Genomic DNA, 27,619 nt, shown 5'->3' with positions numbered 1-27,619 from the left:
ACTGAGCACTGTCAACCCTGCTCCAGCCTGGTCCGCCCTCCCTCCCTCCCCTGAGTGCCTATCCAACACCTGGTGCTCCCCAAACGTCTCCAGGGGACGCCCCACAAGCCCCCAGGACCTGTGACCACTACCACGCTCACCAACGCCCCACCCAGGCCCCTCATCTCACCCTCATGCTGCTCGACCACTTGCACAGCAGCCCCGAGCAGTCACTGAGCACCTACTCTGTGTCGGACAGCATCCTGGGCGCTGGGGAGTTGGCAGTGAACACGACAGGTGCTAATCTCCCCACCTGAGGAATGTGGATTTGGGCTGGGAGAGAGCAACAAAGCCACTCGATTACACAGTCTCAGGTGACAGGCCCCAGGTGTGGACTTGAGAAGTGCTGACGGTGGGAGGAGGTGGTGATTTTACACGGATGGTCAGGGAAGGCCAGTGGAGATGGTGACATTGGAGCAAGGACTTGAAGGGAGAGAGGGAACGAGCCCTGTGGAGATCGGGCAGCGGGAACAGCATTCTGGGCAGAAGGAACAGCAAGTGCAAAGGCCCTGAGGCAGGGTGTGCCTGGCCTGTTTGAGAATCAGCGAGGAAGCTGCAGCTGGAGCAGTCTGAGTAGGGGCGACAGGGTAGGAGAAGCACCGTTTTCACTGCTAACTGCCTGGTCCCAGCCGCCATCATTTCTCGCCGGGACCCTTGCTGTCATCTCCGAGTCACCGTCCTCTTGGTCTCCTCTCGCTCCTGTAACCAATTCCCTGCACAGCGGCCAGGGTGATCTTTTGAAAAACACAGATAGTTTGTGTCCCAACGTCCCCATCTTGTGGGATAAGGCCCTGCTCACAGAGAGTGGGGGGCAGATGGAGGAGGTGGCCATCTCGAAGGGACCAGCTGCCCTGAGGCCGAGTGCAGGGCGTGGCGGCAGCCCCAGCTGTATGGTTCCTATGAGGTCATCCCCTGCATTCACCTGCCTGATTTCCTCTCTCAGATCTGCTGGAAAAGCCCCGCGGAAACAGCTGGCAGGTGTGTGCAGGCCCAGGGACGGCTGGGGTGTGGGCTGGTGGGGAGGGAGTGGCCAGGATCACCGCAGTAGGAAGGAATGGCCCTCGGCGAACCTCTCAGAAGCAGCTGTGGCCCTCCACCTCCTCTGGCCTGGCACCTGTGGGTGGGCTGCAGATGAAACACAGGATGCCCAGCTGTGCTTGAATTTCAGGTACACAATGAATGGTTCTTTAGTTGTGGATGTCCAGTATTTTCATTTGCTAAATCTGGCAGCACCGGCCTCCCAGCTTCCCTGGTTCCAAGTCTCAGCCCCACGTGGTGGCCAGAGAGCCCAGTTAAAACCCCAGTCGCTTCACATCCCCCCTCGGCTCGAAACCCTCCAGGACTCTTAAGGCCCTGAGTGATCTGGGCCCGGGGCGCTCTCAACCCATCTCCTACCCCAGCGCTGTGCTGGGAAAGTGCTCTCTGAAAAAAAGAAAATGTCAATAAAACGTAAAGCACTGAAAGCCCTAATTTTAGCATTTGCCAATTTCTGTGGCTGATTTCAAGCACCCAGCACGTCGCTGGGGGCAGAGTTGCACAGGTGCCTCTGGTGTGTCAGCACGAGGCCGTGTGCAAGCAGGCGCCAGTCCGCCTCTCTGTTCCTCAAGCACATTCTGCCCAGGGCCTGTGCACGTACTGCGCTCTCACTGTGCTGTGGAGATGCCCACCCCACATCCGTGCAGGCTTCTTTCGGGACTCTGCTCAGAGATGCTTCCTTGTGCATCTACCATCTACCGTAACCCTCCCCCATCACTCTCCAGCCCTTTTCTCTGCTTTATTTTTTTCTTCATAGCACTTACCACTGTCCCAAATTATCACAAACACGCTTCCTTGTGTCCCCACCAGAAAGTCAAGTGCATGAGGGCAGGGGCTGTGCCTGTCTTGTCTTCCACTTTACTCCAAGCACCTAGCCCAGGGCCTGGTACACAGTACGTGCTCAATAAATACCTGCTGAGCGAGCGGTAACTCTTGGCTCAGCGAGCTTGGTTCCCATGACCTTGGGGCTCATTCTGATGCTTGGTTGGAGCAATTCAATCCGCCCCCAGCATCCCATCAGAGGTGTTCCTTCTTTCTGCCCCGACCCCCTCCTGGCCACACCCCCCCCCCCCCTCACAGGAGCCGGCTGGACGCAGACAGATTCCAGCCCAGGTCCGCTCGAGCTCTTGAGCCTCCCTCAGCCTCGGTGAGGCTCTCTCCATCTCTGAGCCTCATGGTTTTGTCCCCCGTGAGGGAGCGTTTAACTTCCACCTCCTGAACTACTGTGGGGACCATAGTGGCTGAATGGATGGGAAAGCACTTTGCAACCTACAGCCCCTAAAATTCAGGAACCCCCATCCACCCCACTATTTCTCAGAGCAGAAGAAATTTTGTAGTTATTAGAAACATCCCAGAACTATCACAAGTCCTTACAATCAGTTACACATGATGTAAAAGCATAACTCACTCAGCAACAGCATTTTAAAAAATCACCCATTTTCATCAAGTAGAAAACCGAGGAAGTGACTTTAACAATGCCATCTCCACTTCTCGACCGCCACGTGGAGACACTTACGTGGCTCTGTCTCATCTGGGACGCTTTTTAAAAAAATCATCCTTCCGTGGTCCCTTTCTCACCCTTGGGGACTTCACTCCATTTAAAAATGATGTCATTCTAAATGCTCCTAGCTCTCAGCTGTTACTCTTCCTAGGGAACCTCTTTTACCATTCCCTGGACCCCCTTCTCCCTTCCCTCAACCACCTGTCTCTCTTCTGGGCACCTGGGAAGGAGTGATGTCCCAGAGGAAAGAACCATCTGTCCAGGACCACAGAGAGTGGCCGGCACATGCCGCCCTGTCCCTCGAGCCTGTCAGGCCACGCCTCTGCCCCCGCGAGACCCAAAGATGAGGGATCAGATACCAAGGCCACAAATGGGCTTTCTTTGCCCTACATGACGTCATCTAAAAATTCACCCAACATGACAAAATTAGGAGATCTCGAGAAAACAGAGATTTCCCAGCTGTGGACGCCTACAACAAGGGCTGGCACCTGCTGGTGGGTGTGGCTTCCGGCCCACCAGCAGGCATCCGTGAGCAGGGCTGGGCATCTGATCAGATCGGTGGAGGCCTGTGCCATGTGAGCTGTTCCGTATTGTGAATGCCACCTGACCCTCACCAACTGCCTGGGACTAAGTGCGCCTCATTATCCCCTGGATTATCCCCATGCCTGAACTCTTTCAGCACAGGAGGAAAACAAAAGCTAGATGTGGAGATGCGCCTGTGGAGATCAACAGAAGCAGGCACGGTTCTTCGTGGGAGTGAAGAACGGTCAGCTCAACGCCTATTCTAACTGCGTCTCCCCTTCCTACCTTACCCGAGCTCAAGTTCCCAGACTCCCTTGCGGCTAGAAGAGGCCCTGAGACCCAGTTCTCGCTACTGGGTTGTGTGGGAGGTCCCATCCTATGCCAAGTCTTGCTGGGGATGCACGGCTTCTCCCCCTGCTCCACCTAGAACATAGCCCTGTACCTGGAGCTGAATCAGCGGTCTTGTTGTGAGGACAAAATCCACATGCTAAGCGGGTGGGGCGGGAAGATGGGGAGAACCCGGGTCCCTGGTGGTGCGGCCAAGTCAGCGTCAGTTCCGGGCTGTCTTGATGTTTGAGACAAACGAGCCTTATGTATTTGAGCCCTAATTGGCTTTTCCATCACACGCAGCCTGTCATGCCACGTGCCCAACATGTAAACTCCTGGCAAGCTTCACTTATCCGCCTGGCTTTGGCTGACATTGAGTTTATATCCAATGGATTGAAAATGAACGGGTTTTTTTTTGTTTTTTTTTTTGCCGTATGTGGGCCTCTCACTGTTGTGGCCTCTCCCGTTGCGGAGCACAGGCTCCGGACGCGCAGGCTCAGCAGCCATGGCTCACGGGCCCAGCTGCTCCGCGACATGTGGGATCTTCCCGGACCGGGGCACGAACCCGCGTCCCCTGCATCGGCAGGCGGACTCTCAACCACTGCGCCACCAGGGAAGCCCTGAAAATGAACGGTTTTGAAAGACCTACAGTACTTTCCCGAATTTGGCCAACGATTCAACTTGCCTGTCTCCAAGCAAGCTGGACTCCAACTGCATTACTGCCTTCACCGTGGAGACCATTGCTCCCATTTGCTGAGCCCTGTGAGGTCGAGGTCTTATGATCCCCAGTTTCCTGTAAACTGAGACGCAGAGAAGTTGAGCCATCAGCCCAAGGTCACACAGCTAGCGAGGGGCAGAGCTTAGATTGGAACCCAGCTCCCCCTGCTGGTTAACCCTTGGAAGAAGCTGCCCCTGGCACTTCCCCCTTGAACTTCAGGGTAGAGGGAGCAAGCCCGCTCCTGGGGCTGATTTGGAGACGTCAGGGATTCCCCCAGTCCTTCAAGTGACTCAGTGGGAAAAGGACAGTCCAGGCCATGCCCTCATCTTCCTAGTGAGACACTGGGGACCGGAGAGAGGCAATGACCTGCCCGGGACCACACTGCAAGTTGGGGACAGGCTGGAGACAGAGGCACCCTGCTTGGGCAGCTGCCCCGACCCAGACCGGGTGATTCTGTTGTGCTGCTAGAAGCTGGGGTCCCCTCCTGCCCGACTCTAGAGCCTCAGCCCTGGCCCACAAGGTCCCAGCGCCAGCACCCCCCAAAGTCCTCCGCTCACTTGTTCACTCACTCACACAGTCATTCGACAAGCGCTTACTGAATGGGCGCTCGGGGAGTTTGAGTGTGGTCCAGGAGACCCGGTCAGGCCACAGCCCCTCCATGGTGGAGAACGCCCCTGCCCAACGAGGGCTTGTCTGGAGGACAGGATGGTCATCTGGAGCTCTAAGTTCAACAGGAAGGTCAGGCAGAAAGGGTGGAAGGAACAGCACGTGCAAAGACGCCGTGATACACTGAATTATGCCCTTAAAAGGGGTTGGTTTGAAGTTCTGTGAATTCTACCTCCATACAAAGGAGGGACTTGTAACTTTAAAGAAGTTGGGGACTTGCCTTGTGGCGCAGTGGTTAAGAATCTGCCTGCTAATGCAGGGCACACGGGTTCGAGCCCTGGTCTGGGAAGATCCCACATGCCGCGGAGCAACTAAGCCCGTGCGCCACAACTACTGAGCCCATGTGCCGCAACTACTGAAGCCTATGCGCCTAGAGCCCATGCTCCGCAACAAGAGAAGCCACCGCAATGGGAAGCCCGTGCACTGCAACCAAGAGTAGCCCCCGTTCGCTGCAACTAGAGAAAGCCTGCGCGCAGCAACACAGACCCAACACAGCCAAAAATAAATAAATTTATAGAAAAAGAAATAAAGAAAGAAGGTGGTGTATATGTGCGGGCATCCAGTACCGCAAGGCTGAGGGGTGGGGGATGCAGGCAGCGGCGGGGGTGCCAGAGGGACCCGACAGGCCACAGAGGACCTGGACTTTGTCCCCGGTGACATTCAGCTGTCGGCCTGGCCTGTGCCCCCTTCTGCACCGAGCTCCACTGAGAGCTGTGAGGTGGGTTGGGAAGGAAGACCTAAGAGGGCTGTGAGAGGAAGGGACCCCGGTTAGATTGCACAGCCCTGCCGCTACTCCCCGTGGCCCTGGGAAGCCCGGCCTCCCGCCTGCAGGACGAGCAACACTGCTGTCGCAGGGTTGCTATGACGTGGGTGCCGCAGAGCTCCCTGGGGTGTGCGGTGGCGGAGGGGAGGATGACCGTGGGTGCTGGTGGCGCCGCTGGCCTCTGCTTCTCACCTGAGATGGGGGGCAGGGCGGAGCTAGGGGATCCCCTGCGCCGCAGGGGCGCCGCTTCCTCTTGCCCAGGCCAGCTCCCCTTTGCCCCAACCTGGGCCTCAGGGCGGTGGTGGGGAGGGGCTGCTGCAGAGGTTAAATGTCCTGGGCTGACAGGGAGCTGCGGGCAGGGGGGACACCCACCCCTCGAGGGCCGGGAGTCCAGGCTCTCCTAAGACTGGCAGTCCAGACTTGGGTTCAAGTAACGGGCAGCTGTGCAGGGCAGAGATGGTGGCAGGTGGCAGGGGGCCTGCGCGAGGGTGGAACCAAGCTAACAGGGCAGCGTGCTAGGAGCCCAGCTGCCTTAGTCAGTAGCCAGCCAACCCTGTCTCAAGAGAAATGCAAACAGAGCTGGGCACACACCTATAATGAGTTTCTGGGCAGGAAAAGGGAGGAAACCTCCCCTGGGGCATATTGGGATCAAGGGATCGAGGGCTGGGGAGAGGAGATCACAATCAGTGGGGGACAGAGAGCAGACGCTGGGACCCAGAGCTCAGCTGTGATGCCTCATTCCCCAGGGTGCAGGGCCCAGGCCGGCAAACGCCCACCACAGGGAGGGCCCAGCCACGTGGCCTTGGCAGGCCGGCATCTTTCTGGACAGCCGGTACCTCTGCGAGGGGGCCCTCATCTCCCAGGAGTGGGTACTCACAGGTGCCAACTGCTTTGGCAGGTGGATGCAGCGGCCAGGGAGGGTGATGGAGAGGGGCCCCAGGAGGGAGCGCCCAACCTCTTCACACACACACACACACACACACACACACACACACACACACACACACCCCGCTATCCACAGCTGCCCCAGTCCCACTTCAGCGTGACCTTGGGCCCAGACTGACTGGCGCTTGACGCTTGTGAGAGCACGTCCAGCGTGGAGGAGCTGCTCCTGTCCCCAGGAGGGCCTGGGGGCCTGGTCCTGGCCCGGCTGGCAAGGCCACCACCTCTCAGCAGTGCTGTTCAGCCTGTCCCTCTGGCTACCCGGTCCTGGTGTTTTTTCCAGGGGCAGCCCTGTTGGACACAGGGGTTTGAGCCTGTCTTCGCTAAGGACGGGAGCGGACGCCTGAGGTGGCTGAGGGTGGGCCGGGCAGACAGCTGGGATGGAACTGGGGCCTGCACAGCCGGAAATGCCCGGAGTCCCTGAGCCCCGAGCACAGCCCAGCTCTGGCCTGCTGCTGGCTGGCACGTGGACACGGGCCTCGGGGCAGAGGGTGGCACTGGCGCCTGCTACGCCCGGGTCAGCTTCCAGACCCACCCAGCCTGCAGGGCAGCCCTGGGCCCTCTCCTCGCCCCCTCCCTTGGGCCGCAGTGTGTCCCCAGTTTCAGTGGGTATGGCCCTGGGGAGACTGTGAGAGTCCAACGGATGACACGACAGAGCTGCGCTGAGAGGGACTTGGGGGTCCACTAAGAGAGGACGGGGAGAACTGGATGCCCAGGAGGGCAGGAAGTTTTGCGGCTGGACTGGTGCCAACCTGCTGAGGGTCCCCTCCCGCCCCACCTCGCAGACCTCTATATCCCGCCCCCAGAGCTGTGCAGCATCCCGCTGAGGCTGCTGCACGCCAGCACCAGCCGAGACGCCTTCCGCCTCCAGTCTGACTGTCCTGACCCAAACGCCAGCCTGCCCAAGGGCGCCCAGTGGGCCAGACCCCACGCCAGCCCACCCCACCTAGTGGTGCGGGTTCCAGCCTGGCCCTGCACAGGCCCCGAGAGGTGCCCCACCCGTTCCGACGGTCCCTCCTAAGGCCACTAGGCCTGGTCACCTCTCACACTCCCGGGGGGCCACTGATCCGCACCCTGATGGCCATCCCAGAGAACCCGCCCCCTGGGGAGACTCCCCCTTTAGGTTCTGTGCGGACGTGGGGCAGCCTTGGACATGGCCAGGTCTGCGGTTACAAGGAGCCCCTGGTTATTTGATAATAGCAAGCATTTTGTTGAAAACTGTTCTTTGTGTAATACCGAGGCACAAGGGGGAAAGAGCTGGGCGAGAGTGGTAGCATCTGAAGACGCATTGTACCTGGGAGGGTGTGAGGGGTGGGGGACGGGATATGGCCAAGGCCTGGGGGAGGCCAACTCCCACCTGAGCCCCCGGCCCACCCACCCGGCCTCAGCCTCTCTTGTCAGAGGTGTGAACGCTGGCTGCCCAAGCCCCCTCCCCTGTCAAGTATCTTTGCTCACCTGAGGCGGGTGGGGGGACGGTCGGTGGGCCCGGGCTGGCTGTGACCCCTCCTTCCCTCTCCCACACAGGTGTCTCGTGGGACCCCCCTGGTCTGCTCCCAAGCTGGCAGCTGGTTGCTGGGGGCCCTGCTGGGTGCGCAGCCTCCTTGAAGTCTTCACACCTGTCCACCCCTTCATTTTCTGGATCCGGGGTAAGGTCTCCAATGCCACCTTTGGCACCCCAGCCAAGAGGCACCCTTGGCGCTGGGCCAGGACCAGGCAATGAAGCAGTGAGGGTCGCGAGCCCGCGGAGTCCTGGGTTTGAATCCCGGCTCAGCTCCTTACCAGCTGCTGTGACTGTGTCCCAGTCACCTCGCCTCTGAATCTGCTTCCTCTTTTGTGCAACAGAGACGTACTCAATTATTCATCCACTCCACAGGCTGCCACCAGTGCTCACTTGTGCCAGGCAACCGCGACACGGGGTGGGCGCGGCCCCTGTGCTCACGGCGTCTGTTGGTCGGGAGAGGCGAGCATTGGCCGGAGCTGTGACAGTAATAAATGTGCAAATGCGAACCGTGCTCTAAGCTAAGAGCAGGCGGACGACCCGCTCCGGCGGCCAGGCAGTGACGTCCTGAGGGCAGTGTCCTGGCGGGGCCGCGCTCGGGCTCGCCCCTCAGCGACTGGGGGTGCTCGGGCGGCCGGGGGCGGCCCCTCCGCAGCCTGTTTCCCGCCCCACGCGGAGGAGCGCCGGCGCGGGTTTAAGGATTCTCCAGGTCCCTCCCAGGTTTGTCTAATAAACTTTTGGGAGGCGAGGGTCTCAGAAGGCCCGAGGGAGCATCCGTTGACCCCACGCAGGCAGCTGCTGGTCCCACGCGGACTCTCGGAACCGGGGCCGGACCCCGACTGTCGGGGGCCTCGCTCTTGAGCCCCACGCGCGGTGGTCGTCACCTCCGGCTCAAGACCTCCCACGGGCCTGGCGGGGCCGGGTCTGAGTGGACACACACTTCCCGTGGGGTAACCTGAACCAGGGATGTGCTGGGTCCCGCACCAACAGACACAATATAGCCGCGGATTTCGCGCCGACGGTCCCCGCGAAGCCCCGCCTCCCTCCGCGCCGCCGCACGCATGCGCTCGCTTTTCTGAAGATCCCGCTTCCCAGAAACTTGTCCCGCGCGCCACGCCGTCCGTCTCCAGGGCAACCCGGCTCCTCCTAGCAACCGCGCAGCCCTGCTATGGCGGCCGCGGGTCCCAGCGTCTTCCTGCTCATGGTCAACGGGCAGGTGGAGAGCGCCCAGGTGAGCGGCCGTGGACCCCGCGGGGCCGCACCCGTCCCCCCAGGGCCTAGCCTCGCCAGAGGGAGCCAGCGTGTGAGAGGCTTGGTGCGAGGTCGCGCGAACCCTCCGCCCCATGTGCGGTGTGGAAACAGGCCTGGGGGGTTGAGCGAGGCCGAGGCCGCAGCCGGCCGAGCCGGCGTGGAGTCACGGGCAGGGGCCTCCACCCCACGCGATCCGCGCGGGTCCGTGCGCAGCGAGGCCCCGCGCCCTCGACTCTCAGGCCCTCGGGCGCGGGTTGGAAGGGAGGTGATCTGCTTGATCTGATGCAGCGATGGTGGCGGCTGCCTCGGTGCGGGCGGGGGGCGGTGTCTGTTGGACGGAAGGGGACGCTACCCTCCAGTCCGCAGCACGTCCTACGAACCGTTTGTCATTTCTGTGTATAAGACATAGTATATGCCAGCCTCCATGCCCAGCCCCGCTCAGTCGATCCTCACAGCAACCTGTGAAGTAGGTATTACTGGCACCCTCATTTTACAGATGGGAAAACTTGCCCCAAAGCAGTGGCAGAACTGGAATTTGAAACCTGGTCTGATGTCAGAGCTTTGCTGGACTTGCCCTTCCAGGCTGTTTTTAAAATATTATGAGTATATTGTGAGGACTAACTGAGATGGTTTAGGTAAAGCTCTGCTGGGGCCTCTTAATGGGCATCTCCCGCCTTCCTGTTTCATCAGGGACGCTGCCCCAGTCTCCCACTCTGTCCACCTCCCCCTTGACCCAGTGCCCAAGACCCGCTTCCCCTCTTCTGCTCTGTCCCATCAGGGGCCTCAGCTGGGCTGGGTCACATGTGTCTGTGCTCTCAGCAACCACCTCATCCCCACTTTTCCTCCCCCTCTGCTCGGGGCCCCTCCTCTAGCAGGCCAAGCATATGTTGCTCTGTGTGTCCTAATAGCACCCTGCCTTCGCAGACCTTTCACTGTATCATTTCCTTAGAGCTGCTCCTGTGCCTGCCCCTGTGCCAGGTGCTGGGGACACAGAAAGCTCGCACACCTGTCCCTTGTTCACAGTCTAATGGGGTTGAGAGAAATAAACAGTGCTGTGATGGAGGGAAGCACCAGGGGCTGCGGGAGCTAGGAAGTGGCCCCCCAGGACGGCCCGGAATTTAGGGCAGGCTCCCTGAAGGATCAGTTTTGAAGGGTGAGCAGGAAAACTCCAGGTGAAGGAATGGGAAGGGTATGTCATACAGAAGGCAGAGCCTGAGCAAAGGCCCAGGGGCAGTAGCGGCCCTGGACTCGCCCACATCTTGGGCCCCAGACCCTCCGCTGAACGCCACGTCCACACCCCCTGCTGTCTCTTAGCCCCCACCCCCCCTCACCAGGTGCCTCACGATCGGAGTTACTGGTGGCCGCACCTGCCTGGCCAGCAGTCGGTCTCAGTGTGAGTCCCTGTGAGCAGAAGCTGTGTATGCTTATCTCCACAGTTTCCTGAGTATGACGATCTCTACTGCAAGTACTGTTTCGTGTATGGCCAGGACTGGGCCCCCACGGCGGTAAGCTGGGCCCTTTGGCCTCCCAGACTCACGGCCTTCGTGACTGGGGGGGTCTCTGAAGGCTCCATCACTCCCGTTACCCTCCCAGTTCAGAACCAGTTGAGAGGTGGACGCTGAGTTCAGGGGGGACCCGCATGCGAGTCTGTTCCTGGTGAAGCCGGGGCAGAGAATGCAGCGCCGCGGTGCTCCCTGACCCACCCCCGAGGCCGTGCTCGCTCGCGCGCCCTGTCCTGGGAGCTGGCGCGTGGCAGCAAGTAGGGATGTTTGGGCAGCGCGGGTGGGCAGACCCCAGAGAGCTGGCCTGGAGGCGGCCGAGCTGCAGACACTCTGGGCTGGTCCTTTCACTGCCCTGCCGGTCTCCTCAGCCTGTGGGGAGACTCTGGAACCCTCCTTCCAAGAGTCCCCGAGGAATGGTCTCCACCAGGAGAGGGACGATGGCGCCTCTTCAGCCCGCACCGCGTTACTGCCTGCGCGGCACTGGGGCGACCCTCACAGCTGCTCGGAGCCTGGTCCCTCCTCTGTGCAGCTGAGACCATAGCGCTTGTCCTCCAGGCACCCGCTAAGCGATAGCTGCCGAGTCTCTTGGTGATGGGGACGCAGTGGTGAACAGAGCCAGTGAAGCCCCGGTCTTGCTGGGTGCACTTCTTGAGGGGGAGACTAGACACGGGGCAGTAAACACTCCAGGCTGTTGGCTGGTGACACGCTGGGGGAAAGCAGAGGCAAGAAAGGGAGGGATGAGAGGCCAGAAAAGGCCTCATGGAGATGGTAGCCGAGCACAGAGCTGAAGGAGGCGAGGGGACAAGCCGCGTGGAAGGCTGTGGAAAGAACTAGGCAGGCAGAAGGTGTGGAGTGTGCAAAGGCCCTGAGGCGGGGGGTGTGCCTGGCATGTTTGACCTGGGAGGTGGGGGGCCAGTGAAATGGGGACAGAGAAGGGACCACATCACAGCCAGCCGAGCCACTGGTGACTTGACAGAAACACTTTGGTAGAGTGGGGGCCAGAGGTCAGATTGGGGTGGGTTCAGGGATGCAAAGTGAGAAGGAATTGGAGCTGGTGAGTGTCGACATGTCTTTTAAGAAGCTTGGCTGGGAACAAAGGGGTGGGGGGGCGTAGGGCCAAGGGGCGTTGCTTTGTAACCAAGAAAGTGACACGCACACACGTGCCGATGGTGACAGGGGAGAGGGCAACACCGTCCCCTCAGTGAGGCTGAGGCGCAGGTGGAGCTCGGGCACCGGGGGAGGGCTGGGGCCTCGAGGTTCCAGGCCCTCATGGATGAAAACCCTCAAAGACCTGGGAGCCCCTCCATTACGTCTCAGGTCCCTTCGTTTGGCAGAAGATGGTGAAGGAAACAGCTCTCCCAGCTGCTGCCCAGGGAGGGGAGGGGCGTGGAACTGGGACACTGGCCGTCACTGTCGTCCTCGCAGGGGCTGGAGGAGGGCATCTCACAGATCACATCCAAGAGCCAGGATGCGCGGCGCGCGCTGGTGTGGAACTTCCCCATCGACGTCACCTTTAAGAGCACCAACCCCTACGGCTGTGAGTCCACAGGCCTCGTCCTGCCCCCGTGCCCACACATGGACCTTCCCTGCCCGTCCCCTGGGCCCTCAACCAGCCTTGTCACGTGCTCTCAGCCACCTGGCAGTTTCCCCCTCCTCCCTGCCCCCTTCCTGCTCATCTGTGTGCACTTGACCTTCCTGAGGTTCTGATGGAGCCGGTGAGGCCCAGCCTGCAAAGGGCAGAGCCCGGCTCAGCAGTCTGGCCAGGAGGCCTGCCCTGGCAGCTCTCCCCTGTCCGTCACAGCTGTGCTTCTGCCAGACCCGAGCGCCCTGCTCCTCCTGCAAGTCCCTGCCCTTCTCTCTGCCCGGGGGACCTGGCCCTCATCCTACCTCTGACCTTCCCAAAGCCCTCCTCGCCTGCAGTGTTTGCAGTGTTTGCTTTCTACCTTACCTGGCAGTTACCAGTCACTCTCACTTAATAAGCGCCAACTGTGTGCAAAGCCTGGGGTTCGCTCCACAGGGGCCGTGAATACTCTCCCTATGTGGGCTTGGCCAGGCTTTGTAACCCTATCTGTTAGGTAGATTCTTCTCCACTTCTAGGAAACTGAGACTCAAAAAAGTGACATCATTTGCCTTCAGCTTTACCTTGAGTAGCTGAGCATGGATTTGATTTCAGGTCCATCTGATTTCACGGTCCAGGCCTTATGCTGCGTGTGGCGGGGGCTCAGGCTTACCGGGCACAGAGGGTCTGGAGCAGAGACTGCCTGGCTGTCCTCCTGGGCGGGGACTGCCATCCTGTTGTCATCATCCACGAGAAACTTCCACAGGCTTCCTGGAACAGGGCACTAGATAAAAGACCAATCTCCTCCTGCTGAGGACGGCTAGGAAAGGTGAATAAAATATTAAAAAGCAAAACCAGAAAACAAACTACTTGAAGGCATCAGACAGGTAGCAAAGTCGTGGCGCTTTAGGAGGCCAAGACCCAGGAAAAAAGCAGAGCTCCAGAGACACCCCCAGCCACAGCTCCCCTGGGAGTATTTGCTGATTCCAGCAGAGGTGATCGAGATGCTGACCGAGACTTTTGTCGGCCGCTCTGGGCTGGGGACCCAGGAGCCAGGAAGATCCTGCCACCTCAGAGCTCTGAGAGAACAGCCCGCCCTGGCCTGCGGCCCGGCTGCCCTCATCCCCACCCTGGACGTGGTGCCAAACATCCACAAACTGCGCCTAACAGGACACCAGAAGGGTGATCTATCGTGAGCAAGGAGGGTTTAATCCAGAAATAAGAAGTTCGTGCAACATCTAAAGTCAACCAGTGAGACTCACTACGTTAAAAAGAAAGTCGCCATCATCCCCATCGATGAAGAAGATGTGATAAAATTCAACATGCATTCATGACAAACCTGTAGCCAACCAGGAGTAGAGGGAAACTTCCTTAATCTGATAAAGGCTATCCACAAAACTTAGAGCAGACATCACTTATTTTAGTGAGATGTTGAGAGATCTCTCTGTCAGATCAGGATGCTTGTCATGACCACCAACACTGTACAATTCAAAGGTATAAGAATTAGAATCATGTCACCTGTCATTATTCACAGGTGACATGATTATGTAGCATTTCCAAAATAACCTACAGTAAATTATTAATAAGGGGGCATGACTGCCAGATATAAGATCAGTATATAAAAATCAGCTGGCGGGCTTCCCTGGTGGCGCAGTGGTTAAGAATCCGCCTGCCAACGCGGGGGACACAGGTTCAATCCCCGGTCCGAGAAGATCCCACGTGCCGCGAAGCAGCTAAGCCCATGCACCACTACTACTGAGCATGCGCTCTAGAGCCGGCGAGCCACAACGACAGCCCACGTGCTGCAACTACTGAAGCCCGTACGCCTAGAGCCCGTGCTCTGCAACAAGAGAAGCCCGCATGCAACAACGAAGACCCAACGCAGCCAAAAATAAATAAGTAAATAAATTTATTTTAAAAATCAGTTGCTTTCTGTATAAAAATAGAATGTGTTTTCTATTCTGTATAAAAAGTAGAAATTGATATTTTAAAAATAAATTCTTTCCAGTAGTATCAAACACAACCTGTCCTACCAGCTATCAAGCTGTGACTGTAAAGCACAATCACGAGAGCAGTTGTGGCACCAGGACAGACAGATCTGTAGGGAGCCCAGGGCAGAACTGAACATGTGCAGCTGATTCACGACAAAGGGCAGAGCAGGAGGGGAAGGGGGTCTTGAGAAGTGGTCCTGGGGCAGTTGGATACAAGCAGGAAGAAAAGTGCAGCCCGATCCCTGCTTTGTATCAGGCACACAAAGTCCATCCCAGAGGAATACACGCACGGAAATGTGAAAAGCACGACGATACGGCTTCAGGAAGATTCCACGCAGGCGGGAACCGCGGTACCAGGATGAGGACTCCGCACAGGAGCAGATCCGCGGGTTCCACTGTTAAATTTAGGGCTTCTAGTGACCCAAAGACATCATTACGGATGAAAAGAGACCATCCAGTTGTAAACTGGGCAAGAGGCTCGAACAAGGCACCGCCCAAAAGAGGACGTCCGAGTGACCAAGAAACAGGACGAGGTCTCAACTTCATTTTAGGAAGAACAGTTACAATTAGGAAAATGCAAATTAAAGCCAAAGTGAGCGGCCATGATTCAGGACCAGAACAGCCCAGTTAGGAAGCTTGAGGACGCCAAGCTCTGGTGCGGTGCCCCCAGGGAAGCAGCTCGAGTGAATGCGCGGCCTGGGCAGACACGGGTGCGCGTGTGACGAGAGGTTGCGCTGTCCCAAGAAGGAGACACAGCCCGGGCATCCATGGCCGCCAGACAGGACGGAGTTCTCCTGTCCTGGAGACGTGACTCGGTTTGGATGCGTCTCATAAACACTGAATCCAAGAAGCTGGATGCAGGAATCTACGTACCATACGATTCCACTCATACAAAGTTCACAACATGGGCAGAACCAAAGTACCACGTGTGGGATGCATTCTTTGGCGGTGAAACCTTACGGAAAAGGAGTGATGACCTTTGAGGCGGTGACGGGGAGGGAACAGACGTCCCCCAGCACCGGCGAGCACTTCCTCTGCGTCAGGCCCGAGCCTGGGCGTCTGGAGGATGAGAAAACAGGCTGTCCGGTGGCCGCGGGTCCAAGCTGGGCAGGCCGGCCGGCTCTGGGCCTCCCCGCCTCCCGAGGATGTACCCCAATGGAGCTGCCAACAGGGAGCAGTGGGAACTGGCAGCACTCGAGAGGAAGGGGGTGCGGGGCCGCCCTGAGCCACACGCAGACACCCCCGGGAGCAGCCCCCCGCCCCCACCCCCACCCCGTCACAGCCGGGTCCCTGTGCACTCCCTGGGCCTGTCCAGCGGCAGGACCGGGGCAGCACGGGGCCCAGCCTGCAGGCGCACACCTGGGGGCTCCCGGGCCCGCCGCCCTGCTCTCCCCCCTGCGCCTCCCCTGGGCTTGCCCGCAGGCTGACCCCTGCCTTGTCGTTCGCAAGGGCCACAGATCGTGCTTAGCGTGTACGGGCCGGACGTGTTCGGGAACGACGTGGTCCGAGGCTACGGGGCGGTGCACGTGCCCTTCTCACCCGGACGGTAGGTCCTCCTTCCGACCTGGTCCCTCGCCGGGCCACGCTGGCTCGGGACCCCGGCACCCTCCGCGAGGCTCTCCCCGGGGCATGCCTCACCTTGAGGCGGGGAGTGGGAGGGGTCCCTGGCGTGGGGGCGTGGCCCACACCTGGGAGGGGGTGTCCTGGGGCATCGAGAGGGGCGGGTCCAGCCAGAGTTCCGGGCAGGCTGGGGTCGGAGTTCAGACACTCATTCCCTCGCTGCTGGCCTGAGGACACACGTGTCAGACACGTGTGACCACGGGACCTGCCCTCGGCAGGCCCCCCCCCCCCCGAGTAGTGGGCACAGATGGAGAGACGCAGCTCTCTCTTGTCAAGCATGGTGACAGGGTATAGGCACCGTGTTCCAGGCGCGGGGTGGGTGGCCAGGGTCAGGCGACCCTAAGGGGTGAGGACTCCATCAGAGCAGGTGGAGGGAGGAGGCCCAGCAGGCGAACCTGAAGGGTGTTGAGATGGGAAGTGCAGGGTGCGAGGGGAAGGGGGACGGGGGACGGGTGACCACAGCCGGGTGTGGTCCAGGGGACTGTCAGGGGCTTCCTGGAGGATGGCAGCGCGCTGGGATATTTGGACAAGGACAAGGGCCCTGTGAGGGGCACAGTTGAGCCAGGGTTGGTTTGTAGCCCTCAGCATCCTCCCGACCCTTCAAAAGAAACAAGGCTCTCAGAGGACTCAGCCCTGGGGGCGGGGCTCCGGCTCCGACTTGGCACTGCCGCCCCTCGCTGGAGGCTCAGAAGGCTCCGCCACTTTTCCGTGACTCAGCACAGCTGTCTGTGAAAACATTTGTTTCAGGCACAAAAAGACCATCCCCATGTTTGTCCCAGAATCTGTGTCTAAACTGCAAAAGTTTACCAGGTGAGTCTCCTGCACATCCATCCCCCCAGCCACTCCTGGCCTCAGTGGTCGGGTGGAGGGCTGTCACGTCCCCCGCTGCCATGTCGTGCTGGACGGCTTCACACAAGGGCCCTCTGCCAGGAGGTGACAGCTGAGCAGGGACTAGAGCAGAGGGCGGGGCCGGCGGGGCTCGGGGCGCAGGGAGCAGCTCGGTCTCGAGGAGGTGGTGACCTTGGTGGGGCAGCCGGTGGGGCCCGCACACGGGCCTGCAGGGAGACCAAGCCCGAGGCGTCTGGCCCCTTCCCTCATCTGAGTAGGAGCTGGAGGGCTGGCTGGGCCTGGCTGACCGACTCGGGTTGGGTCAGCTCAGCTCCCCGGTGGTGGGCCAGGCCCAGGGGAACGTGTAGCACCGCCTGGGCCCCCTGGCCGGCACCCTGCTCGGGGGAGGATGCTTCCTGGGCTCTGAGGCGCCTGCTGCCCTTGGGAGCCCTCCAGAAGCCACCGTGATGGGAAGGGCCAGCGTTGGCTGGAGGTGACACCACCACCCCGGTGTCCACACTGCTCCACGCCCCACAGCTCCGAGGGAGGGCTGCGGTCCCCCGTGTGAGGTCTCCCTGGGGAGGGGGGGTCCTTGCTGGGAAAGCCCTCACCGCCGGCTGGGCGGCAGCAGGGGGTCGTCTCCCGCCCTTCGGAGGGGCTCTTGCCTGGGCTGGGCCGTGTGTGCTTGGGTTACGGAAATGGGGGAAGGCAGCTGGATGGACAGTCGTCCCAGATGAGGGGTCCGTGTTCCAGCAGCCCCTTCTCTCGTCCCCTCTGCTGGGCCTCCGCCTCCGGCGTCCTTCCTCGGCCTGCTGGCTGCCTGCTTCCCTGCGGCCACTTCCTGTGGCCGCCGCAACCAGTTACCACGGACTTGGTGGCTTAAAACCACAGAAATTAACTTTCTCATAGTGGGACCTAGTCTCTTTGGGGCCATCACGCAGAGCCTCCAATCTGCTCTTCACACGGCAGAAAGGGTTCCCTGAGACACCACTGCACGAGCTACTCAGGCACATCTCCGCCTCAAGGCACCCGCAGGGACCCTGCAGCAGCGTCCAGGCTGGCGGGGCCCTTGGGGGCTGCTTCCCGGGCTGGTCCTCAGTGCAGCCTGGGGGCAGGTGCCGCGTAGCCCTGCTCCTCTGATGGGGAAATCGAGGTGCAGGGAGGGGGCGAGGCTCCCCTCCATGACCCCCTGTGCCCCCCTGCCCCCCTCCCTGCTCCCCTCCCACCCCCCTGTGCCCCCTCCCACCCCCCTCCCTGCCCCCACCCCGAGCCCCTCGCTGGCTCACTGCGTGTCTGCGGCCTGCTCTGAGGTGCGGAGAACCCTCTGCCTGGGTGGGAGGCTCAGACATCAAGAGGCTAATGCTTTATGGCTGGAGCCCCATGGGGTAGGGGGCCATTATCACGTCCCCATTAAGGTGAGAACACCGGTGCTCAGAAATGGAAGTGACATTCTGGATCCTGCTCTGTTCAGAGGACAGTGGAGAGCCCAGATCTGGCTCCTCTGCCCACCCCAAGGCTGGTTGTTGGGCTCTGGGTTGGGGCCCTCCTTCCCCAGGAGGATGGGGAATCACACTGTCCCAGGGCCCCGCCTTCCCCACCTCGGCTGCTGTCACCTTTCTGGGATTTCTGTCTGGGTTCAGGCTGTCTCCTATCTTCCCAGCTGGTTCATGGGACGGCGGCCCGAGTACACAGACCCCAAGGTGGTGGCTCAGGGGGAAGGCCGGGAAGGTAAAACTTGATCCCCCATCCCCCGGGCAGGTGGGACCAGGTGGGCCCCCCGCAATCAGATGGCTGGATGCCAGGGACCCGCCAGCACACAGATGCAGGGGCAGGGCCCAGCCTGGAGGGGTTGCCATGTCCGTCCGTCCCCCGTCCCCACCGCAGCCCCTTCTCCCAGTGAGGGGCGTGGGCCCAGCTAACGCTGCCCTTCTGTCCTCAGTGACCCGCGTCCGCTCCCAGGGCTTCGTCACTCTCCTCTTCAACGTGGTGACCAAGGACATGAGGAAGCTGGGCTATGACACCGGGCCTCCGGACACACAGGGGGTCTCAGGGCCCAGCACGCCCCAGGGCCTCTCCCGGTGAAGGCATCGGCCCCCTGGGACGGCCCAGCGACCCACCTGCCTGACGTGCGTCGGGGGTGGCCGGTGTTTGTGTAATAAAGTGTTACCTTTTCACAGAGCCCAGGCTGGGGCAGCTCCTCTCCCCGCAGCAACTGACCTGGGAGCAGGGCCCCAGGGCTGGCGCGGGCCTTGGTGGGCACAGCCCGGGGTGGAAGCTGCACCAGGGCAGAAGCCAGCAGCCGAGCCTGGGCTCAGCCTGATCCCGGGCTCACGGCTGGGCGGCCCTCACACTTCGACACGCTCGTCCCTAAAACCAGCTTGTCCACCAAACAGGCGAGCCGGGCAGAACCTCCCTTGGATGGAGAGGCCCGCGGCAGCCCAGAGGATGGGCTGCAAGCCTCCCCAAGGTGGGCAGCGCCACGGCGGGAGAGCCCCGCCTGCCCTCGGCCCCCCTGGGCCACCTGACCCCCACTGGCAGCTTCCGGGGAGCCCTCTGGCCAGAACACCGGGCTTGCTCAGGGTTCTCCCCTCAGCAGGATTTGAGGGGAGCCCCGCAGCCTGAAGAGCCCACCTTAGCCACCACCCGCTGCCCGGCTGTCACGGGGACCTGCCTTTGTCCCAGTTCCCCCATAAACTCAGGGCCCCCAGCTCACTGCGCGCTCTGGAACCGTCCGCCAATCCCCAGCATCCTGACCCTCTTTACGTGGAACCTTCCCTCCCCGCTCTGGCCCCGCTGCTCCGCAGAAGCATCTCCTGCGTCCCCATCCCAGCTCCCTCGACGCCCCGGCTGTCAGACCACACCGCGTCCACCACAGACTCCACCACCTGTCTGCTCGTCCGGTGGCCCCGGCACGTCACCAACCACACGGACAGCCCTTCCCGAGACGTAGCCTCTTCCTCAGCCCCCTCCCTCTCCCTTGTAATGATCTTGGCCTGTGCCCCCGGCAGCCCCCAGCCCCCTCCTTCCCCTACGCTCAGGCTCACACAGGCACCGAGACCGGGTCGGTGGCCTTGTGAACCGCAGGCCAAGCTGGACTCCAGGCAGGAACCAGCTCCCAAGCGCGCCTCTCCCGATGCCTCCGGATTGATAAGGGTGGGGGCGGGGGAAGGACACAGCCAGAAACCACGTCGTGATACAAATGATAAATTATATTTATACAGTAAATAAGTATCAACAGTCAACACGAGTTCCAAACCGGCCACCCGCCCCTGGGACTGAGAAAACGGCTGGGCAACACCCCTACCACGGTGCCCGGCAGGAGGGAGCTTGATGGCATGTGTCCCACACGTGTGGCAGCACCAGTGGCTTCATGATCAGTGCAACGGGCAACACGGATGAGGCACCTGGGGGTGGGCCTGAGCCGGGAGCTGGGCGGGAGTCTGCCTGGGCCTGGGTGGGCCACTGGCTGTGACATCGGGGCCTTAAAGTCCCATCGGGAAGGGCCCCTCACTCTCACGAGGAATCATGACCCCAGTAGCGTGGTCCTGTGCCCGGTGAGGGGGTCGGCCCCTACCTCCCGGGGGAGCACCTTGCCCCGAGCCCCACCCTGCCCCACCCTCCCCCAGGCTGCTGGGAGAGGCCGGACGGGCCTTCGTGGATGACTCTGGAGCCCATGGTCCAGCCCCAGGTCTCAGGGGCTGGGCAGGAGCTCTGGGCCGGGGGTAGCCCCAGGGAGGAGTACGGGTGAGCTCTTTTACATGGCAACAGGAGTGGCCTGAGCAGGCAGTTCTGAGTCAGCCTCCCGTGCCCAGCGCCAAGGGTCAGAGCTCCTGGAACCAGAGAGGGGGGAGGGGCCCCATCCCCCCAGGAGAGACCCCCAGCTGTCAGCTGCCCTTGGTGCTAGAGGTGAGACGTCCGCCACGTGGAGTGAGACTGAGGTGCCCGCCAGGCCGGCTGACCAGACAGACAGGACTCGGGGGAAATGGCCCTGCCCTGGGGAGAAGCAAGTCTCTTCTGGTCTTTCATTTGTGACTTACCTAATACTTTTTTATAGTGGTGGGCGGGGTGAGGAAAGCAGGGGAGAAGGAGGTAAGATTAGTGCACGTTCGCTAAAAATCTCTTCTGGGTGAGAATGATTTTTTCTTCCTCTGCCAAGTAAGAGATGATTACTTCTACGTTGCAACGGGTGTCTGGAGGGCGGGTGCGTAGGTCGGGGCCAGCCCTGGGCCCTCCCCCTGTCAGCCTGGGCTGCCCCCGACATGACGCCCCCCCCCCGCTGTCCCCACCTCTACCCTGAGTGTGGAGTAAGATAGAGGGGGTCACAGACACAGGGTTCCAGAAGCCTCTCCTTCCCACGTTCCCACTGTAAACGAAGACTTGTTAACTGCATGCCTTCAGTCACAGAAAGGAGTTAGCTGATAAAACCTGATGAGTCACATTCATATGTTAGATTTTTTTTGTCTTTAACTTTCTTCATGTTGGTTCATCAGTAAGAAAAATAGCCTCTCTCTTAAGATCTAGCCAAAAAGGCTGGAAGTCAATCAGTTTGGTAATCCACCAAAAAAAGGAGTTAAAGGGAAAGGCAACTGGAGGCTACGATTTTTTGTTACTGTTGTAGTTTTCTTTTCCTTTTAAATAAACATCTTTTATGCATAATCAAATTCCCATATGTTTTCCTATAAAGAATTTGCTTTAGTTTTTCCATAAGGCATTTTTTTTGTCTCTTCCTATTTAAATTTTCTTACAGAGTTAAAACCATAAATAAGAGGACTTACACCACTAACATGACGCTGCCAATATCTTAATCCAGCCAGACCTGGTAAATTCTATCAAAACTAGACAGTTAAATAAGAACGACGTTATAAAAATATTAGCCAAAAAAGACTATTCGATAATTCTGCAAACAAATATGAAACTGTACTAAACAAAACCTGTGCAAACGTGTACAAGCATGGAGCACGCGGCAGGGCTACGCTCAGGTTAGTTTAAAGCTTGCTCTAGTGGGTTTAAGTCAAGAGTTGTTCCACGGTGGTGGCATTTACTTTGAACTCACACACGAGCCAAAGAAAAGTAAAATACGCACAACCGCGTCCCCCAAAGGTCAGTGTCTGAGGAGCCCGCACTCCATCCCGTCCACGCCTGGGGGGTCGCCAGGGCTGGGGGTGGGGGCCAGGTCCTGGGCAGGGGGGCTCCCAGAGGCCCGGGGCTGAGGCTGGGCCAGCACTGAGCACTGCCGCCTCCTCATCCAAGGCCCCCGAGGGCCGGCAGATCTCCACGGGGGCCGGGCCTGCGGCCAGGCTGGGTCAGGGGTCCTCCCGCCCGACACAGGCTCGGGGACCCACGTGCCGCGTGATGACGCCTCAGTAAGCCCACCGCCTCTCGACCCTCAGGCTGAGGGCCAGGGCCGCAAAGACACCCTCTGCACACCCACCCCACTCTCAGACCCCATTCCACAGGCGAGAGCCCCTGCCCGGCGTCCTCGGCACGGATGCTCTGCGGCGGGTCCTTGGGGGGGGGGGGCGCACTAGAGGAGGAACGGGTTGGTTGTGCCGGTGGCCTGAGCTGCCGATGGGGGGACACCCAGGCTGCCCACCATGTTCACAGCAGCGGGGCCCAGCGGTGGCAGGGAGGAGCCGCCAGCCCCCAGGGCTGGGTGGGAGGCTGCGGACGTCACGGAGGCCACAGCCACGGGCTCCACAGCCGGGCCGGGCCCGAAGGACGCGCTGCACCCCAGCACCGGGCTCCCCCGCAGCTGGTTCAGCGTCAGCGGCTGCGGCTGGTTCACCTGGAAGGGGTTGACCGGGGCTGAGGCCGCGGCGGCACCTGGCGAGAGAGCGGGCAGGGTGGCCGCGGTCAGAGCAGCAGCATGGCCAGGCCTGGACGACCGCAGCACAGCGGCCACTGGGGCAGCCTGCCCGCCCCTCTGGGCCTGGTGTCGGGACTGGGAGAGTCAGGCCGTGAGGAGCCCAGCAAGGGGCCAGGCTCACGGGGCCCAGCTCCTCCTCCGGGCTGGCACCCCGGGCGCCCTCCCTCGTTCTCTCAGCCAGCCAGCCAGCCTAGCTCTGCGACCAGAGGGAGAGGGGAGAGGAGAGAGGTGCGGGGAGAGAGGGGAGCCACGGGGGAGGTGGGAAGCGCAGGGCGGCCCGCACCTGGGGACCCTGGCATAATAAAGGCTCTGAGAAGTCCTGCAGTCTAGAAGCAGATACAGCGCCGTCCTGCCCAGTGTTTCCGGAATTCCTCTCATACCAGAAACCCTTCCCCGAGTTCAGCAGAAACATCTACTGATACCCTGGCCAAAAACCACGGGCGCTGCCGGCACTGAGTCTCCAACTCGGCCCAGCCCCTGCTCACAAAGGCTGCCAGGAAGGCACCCCCAGGTCACCAGAGGAGATGCCGCCTGCTCTCCACGAGGACACCCCAACGCTCTTGCATCAGTCGCTCCTCGGAGCCGTGGGAAGAGGGCTGTGCAGATCAGATCACCCCGGCTAGAGATGAGCAGACTAGACTACAGAGTAGGACCAGAAAGGGGAAGAGCCAGGAGGATGGCCCTGGAGGGCCGGGGGGCTGCCGGAGCCTCCTGCGTCTTGGCTGTAGCCCCCAGGCCCTGACCGGCCCCCCACGGCCTGGCAGTGGAGCTCCTGCAGGGGCCCTCGGGGCAGACCCCTGGCTGTCGGCCAGCTCTGCCCTGGAGCCACCCCCACTGGTGGCAACCACGTTCCCTACCCCCCTCAGGAGCGCACGGCCGGGCAGGACCCAGGCATCACACACATACTGCTTCTGCCAGAGGGTCCCCGACCTCAGTCTGCCAAGTCCTCAGGTCTGAGGCCAAACACCTTGAAGGTGACTTGTTCCTGCCCTTGCGGAGCCCAAGGCCTTTCTGGGAAAACTCTGGGGAAGGGCAGGGGCTTCCTCAAGGAAAAGGGTTGCCCGAAATGAGAAGCGAAGGGGGTTCCGAATCCCCAGCCCCGGAGAAGAGGAGGGAGACGTCCCGGCAGAGGGAACAGGACGTGTAGCGGGGGGCAGAGAGCAGCCCACGCAGCTGAGGGGCTGAGCAGACGGGGGGCTGGGGTGGGCCGGGGGCGGAGAGTGGCCCACGCAGCTGAGAGGCTGAGCGCACAGGGGGCTGGCGCGGGCGGGGGCACGGGACACGGAGGCCCTGGCCACTCACTCGAGGGCTGGGGCTTGTCCTGCAGCCCACGTGGAGCTCCTGAGGGTGGAGAGCCCACCGGCAGGGAGGACGGGCTTGGGGGCAAGCGTGAGTGCCAGCCCCAGATAAGGCAGAATCCAGCAGCAGGGGCGAAGTGAGGGCTCTTGGGGTCCCTGGAGCATGGCCCAGCAGAGAGCCCAGTTACCCTCAACCCGAAAACAGGGCTGCTGGGCAGCAAACCCAGGCTCCTCCCCTCAGCCCCAGCACTGTCCGCCTCCAGCTGACCTAAAACTGGCGCTCGCTAAAGGGTCTCCCTGGCTGGGGCCCCAAGTCAGGGGCAGCTTCTGCTCAGCGGTCTCAACTGAGGACAGGGTTTGTTTTCCAGCCCCCGAGTCCCGAGAGGCGCGAGGGCTGGACCAGGATGCCCGGCACTCCGCTACTGCTCAGCTGGGGCCAGCACGCCCCTAAGCCTGGTCCCCGCCTGTGGTCCCCGAGGGAAGAGTCCCCCGCAGAGGTGGAGGGGAGGTCAGTGCCCATAGGCCTGCCCCAGAGCCGCTCTCAGGAAGGGCAGACGGCCAGAGGAAGGCCGGGAAGCAAGCATACCTGGTGCCAGGAAGGGGTTGAGGGACTGTGCCGGTGGGGCTGGCTTGGTCACCAGCGAGTCCAGGTTCACCAGGGCTGCGTTGGGGCCCAGGAAAGACTCGGGGGTTTTCCGGGTGCCGCTGGGCTTGCTTGAGGCCACGGTCGGGGGCTGGGACTCAAAGGGGTCGGGGCTGGTAGTTCCACTGTTCTGGGCCGGCGGAGACGCCGCCTTGGCTGCAAGACAAGGACACACACGGGCTGGTGAGCCTGGAGGGCTCATCCAACCCCGAAGCCTCCAGAGCAAACCCCGATGTCCCCGGACGCCGACTCGCCGGGGATGCGTGCGGCTGCCCAAGGAATGGGGCGTTCGCTGCAGTGCTATTTCCAACAGCCCCAACCTGGAGCCACGGTCAGCCACAGGGCAGGGCAAGTACAACCAGACCTGAGTCCAGGGACGGAAGGCGCGATGAGGGAGGAGCAGGGACAGAACAGTGCAGCACAATCTCCACAAATATTAAGATGGCATTTTGGGTTGGTGGCCACACATGAGTAGTTCACATTTTTAAAAATGTTTTCATTTTCTAAATTTTCTACGGTGAACATGAATTGCTTGACAGTAAGAAGAAAGCAAATGACTTTTAAAAATTCAGCCAACAGAGGGTGTGCTGAGGCAGGCCGGCAGGAATGTGGCTGCTCTGCTCTGTGAGATGGTGATGGGGACACGGGTCCCGAAGACTCAGGAGATCACGCAAAGTGTGAGCAGGGGCTGAAGCACAGAGATGTTCGCTATGGCATTATTTACTTTAGCACAACTTGAAATCAACTTAAAATGCCCTCCCCAAAATTAACGATTAAATATTGGGTTGGCCAAAAAGTTCGGGTTTTCCCGTAATATCTTACGGAACCCAGTAACTTGTCGCTGAGCCCTACAAAGAGACACTATAAAGCTATTTCTAAAGGATTTGTAATGTTGAAAGAATATGTTCTCAATCCGCTTTTCCATAAAAGTGGTGGAAAAAAAAAAAGAAGTGGTGGGGGCAGGATTTGACTCCCTCCATCCGTAAGAGCTCAGAAAAAGTGCTGGGAGGGAGCACAGTGGCCACGTGTAGATGGAAGAATTACAGATGATTTTCATTGTCTTCCATAAACTTTCCCACTTTCTACAATGGGAACACCTCCAGAATTGGGGTAAATACTTCACAAGCCCAGGGAAGGGTGCTTAGGCTTCTCCCTGAGGGGTGGGGAGCGAGCAAGGACAGTTAGGTTGTACTTGGGCCTGTGGAAGAGACACACGGAATTTTGTTGCTTTTTTAATGCGGCAAAAGAAACCCAGGGAAGCAGCAGCTCTAAGTTGCTTCTGGGCCCCTGGAGCTGAGAGGGCCCGGGGGCGGGGGGTGGGGGGGGGTGGGGTGGGGGTGGGCGGTGAGGGGTGCCAGGCTGCTCCTACCTTAGGCCAGCCCAGCCCTGCCTGCTGGGGGAGGCGGGGGAGGGGCAGTGGGAAACGGGGAGCGAGGAAGCCAGGAGAGGAGAGAGAAAGGAGAAAAGTTGCTCGGTGCAGCTGGGAGGGGTGGCCCTGAGGAAGGCAGGCGCCACCTGACTCTGTCCCCAGCCCCACAGGCCTGTGTGAAGAGGGCATCCAGCCCCCTCCCTCTGCCCCTCGGGGCCCAGTCTCCCTCCCACCTCCCAGCCCAGGGGCGCTCGGGGAGGAGCAGGGTCTTCTGCAGAGTGTGCACGTGTGTGCATCACAGATGCCTGCCCACACAGAGAGCCGGGTGGTCTGGAAAAGGGGGTGCCTTTGGGGAGCCGGGAAGAGGAAGGCTGGTGGAGATGGCAGGGCTGCGCTGGGCCGGCCGGGGAGCCAGGGCAGTGGGCTTCCGCCAGCGGCCACAGGGCCCAGGGCGCGAGGCCGAGGAACAGAGGTGGCTGGAGGAGAGGAGAGGGTGACAGAAAGCTCAAGGGCATTCCTGCCGCCGCTGCCCCGTGAATGTGAATCCCTGAGTCAGACCCCCGGCTCCCAGGTCAGACACGTGCACACGCGTGGAGTCGCCAGGTTCCTGACTGTGATGCCTGCAGCAACGGGGCTGGTCAGGGGCACAGGACGGCACAGAAACCACCACCACCACCGCCGTTACGTACCTGCTTTTTTTGAAGTTCGGAGGTTGTCAAATTCAGAAAAGTCATCTTTAATTGTACCATTCAAATTACTGAAGAGATCAAAAGCCCCTGGGGAGAGAGCAGCAGTGGCTGTGCGGTGTCTCCACTTCTCTGCCATGTGCTTCCCCATCGGGGGGGGGACCAGAGGTGGGCCGGCGTCTGTAGCCCTCACGGGGGAGAACCCGGAGAGTCGGGGGGCAGCGGGGGTGTGGGGTCCCTGGGTGGGCAAGGTAGGCACCGGGAGGGGCCTCCCCATGCAGAGCAGGGCTCTCGGCTGCCCCTGCCCCACCTCCCCCTCCCCAAACTGAAGCCGAGGGGCCAGGGGGCGGGGGGCTCACCAGAGGGGGATGCGGGCTTGGCGGCCGACGCTGCGGCCCAGGGGTCAGCGGCTTTCCCGGCACTGGGGGCTGGCTGCTGCGGGGCGGCCCAGGGGTCAGAGCCCTTGGGGACGGAGCGTGTGCCGGCTCCGGTGGGCAACCCCCATGGGTCGACGGAGGTGGCTGGCTTGGCACCTGTGGGAAGGTGGGGTCGGTTCAGAGATGCTCCCAGAAAGGGCTGGGCAGCCAGGGTGAGAGGGAGAGGACCTGGGGCCACAGGAGCACCCTGGGGGGAGCGCCCGGGGAAGGGAGCACGGAGCCCCCGCGGCCTCCGCCACGGCAGAGCTTGCCCGGCAGTGTCCTCCCTGCCTGCACGCAGCAGACACGCGGTGCGGCATGGAGAGGCATCAAACAAACAGCTGTGCGCTAACACATCCACTCCCTAAAGGATGGGACAGACTCCAACGCCCGGGCCTGTGCAGGGTGGGGAGTGGGTCATGCATGCACGCGTGCATCCGTCCACCTGCACAGAGCACCCACGCACCTGCTCCCCCCGCGGACCATCTCAGACAACCACTGCATGGCCCCCACGCCCCACCCCAGTCGTCCACACCTCCCTCCACGAGCTCCGGTTTCGCCACGGAGGGGGCCGAGGGGG

At 60.9% G+C, this 27,619-nt stretch overlaps 2 protein-coding genes and 1 pseudogene across 20 annotated transcripts in view; 2 read left to right on the top strand and 1 right to left on the bottom strand.

Moving 5' to 3' along the window:
- Window positions 1–173: 173 nt before the first annotated feature.
- Window positions 174–8,143, top strand: LOC149744735 (uncharacterized; annotated as a pseudogene).
- An 808-nt stretch (window positions 8,144–8,951) lies between these two features.
- B9D1 (B9 domain containing 1) lies at window positions 8,952–18,939 on the top strand. 2 transcript variants are annotated; one of them, XM_022560802.3, is made up of 7 exons: window positions 8,966–9,242; window positions 10,699–10,767; window positions 12,190–12,301; window positions 15,763–15,859; window positions 16,681–16,743; window positions 18,422–18,489; window positions 18,701–18,939. In XM_022560802.3, the coding sequence occupies exons 1-7, from the start codon at window positions 9,180–9,182 to the stop codon at window positions 18,841–18,843; spliced, it is 615 nt and encodes a 204-aa protein (XP_022416510.2). In that variant the 5' UTR covers window positions 8,966–9,179; the 3' UTR covers window positions 18,844–18,939. The 2 variants fall into 2 exon arrangements, with proteins under 2 accessions (XP_089756374.1, XP_022416510.2); XM_089900248.1 differs by lacking the exon at window positions 10,699–10,767 and having other exon boundaries at window positions 8,952–9,242; window positions 16,651–16,743.
- Window positions 10,588–27,619, bottom strand: part of EPN2 (epsin 2) — an 86,523-nt gene continuing 69,491 nt past the window's right edge. For 7 of the 18 annotated variants that reach the window (XM_089900235.1, XM_089900233.1, XM_089900234.1 and 4 more), the window contains 4 exons: window positions 26,983–27,156; window positions 26,627–26,713; window positions 24,512–24,724; window positions 19,841–22,584 (listed from right to left, as the gene is read on the bottom strand). In XM_089900235.1, the coding sequence (XP_089756361.1) occupies window positions 22,286–22,584; window positions 24,512–24,724; window positions 26,627–26,713; window positions 26,983–27,156 (773 nt within the window). In that variant the 3' untranslated portion in view covers window positions 19,841–22,285. Of the gene's footprint in view, window positions 11,471–12,166; window positions 12,276–12,906; window positions 13,143–19,837; window positions 22,585–24,511; window positions 24,725–26,626; window positions 26,714–26,982; window positions 27,157–27,619 lie in introns of those variants that run through there. The other 11 variants (XM_089900240.1, XM_089900242.1, XR_016388830.1 and 8 more) reach the window with 11 other exon arrangements.

The sequence above is a fragment of the Delphinapterus leucas genome, chromosome 19 (genome assembly GCF_059928025.1).
Source record: "Delphinapterus leucas isolate spDelLeu-1000000601 "Yukka" chromosome 19, BTC_Dleu_Yukka2, whole genome shotgun sequence".
NCBI classification, from domain to species: domain Eukaryota; kingdom Metazoa; phylum Chordata; class Mammalia; order Artiodactyla; family Monodontidae; genus Delphinapterus; species Delphinapterus leucas.
Note: the sequence above shows the minus strand (reverse complement) of the source record. Positions and strands in the feature narration are given on the sequence as shown.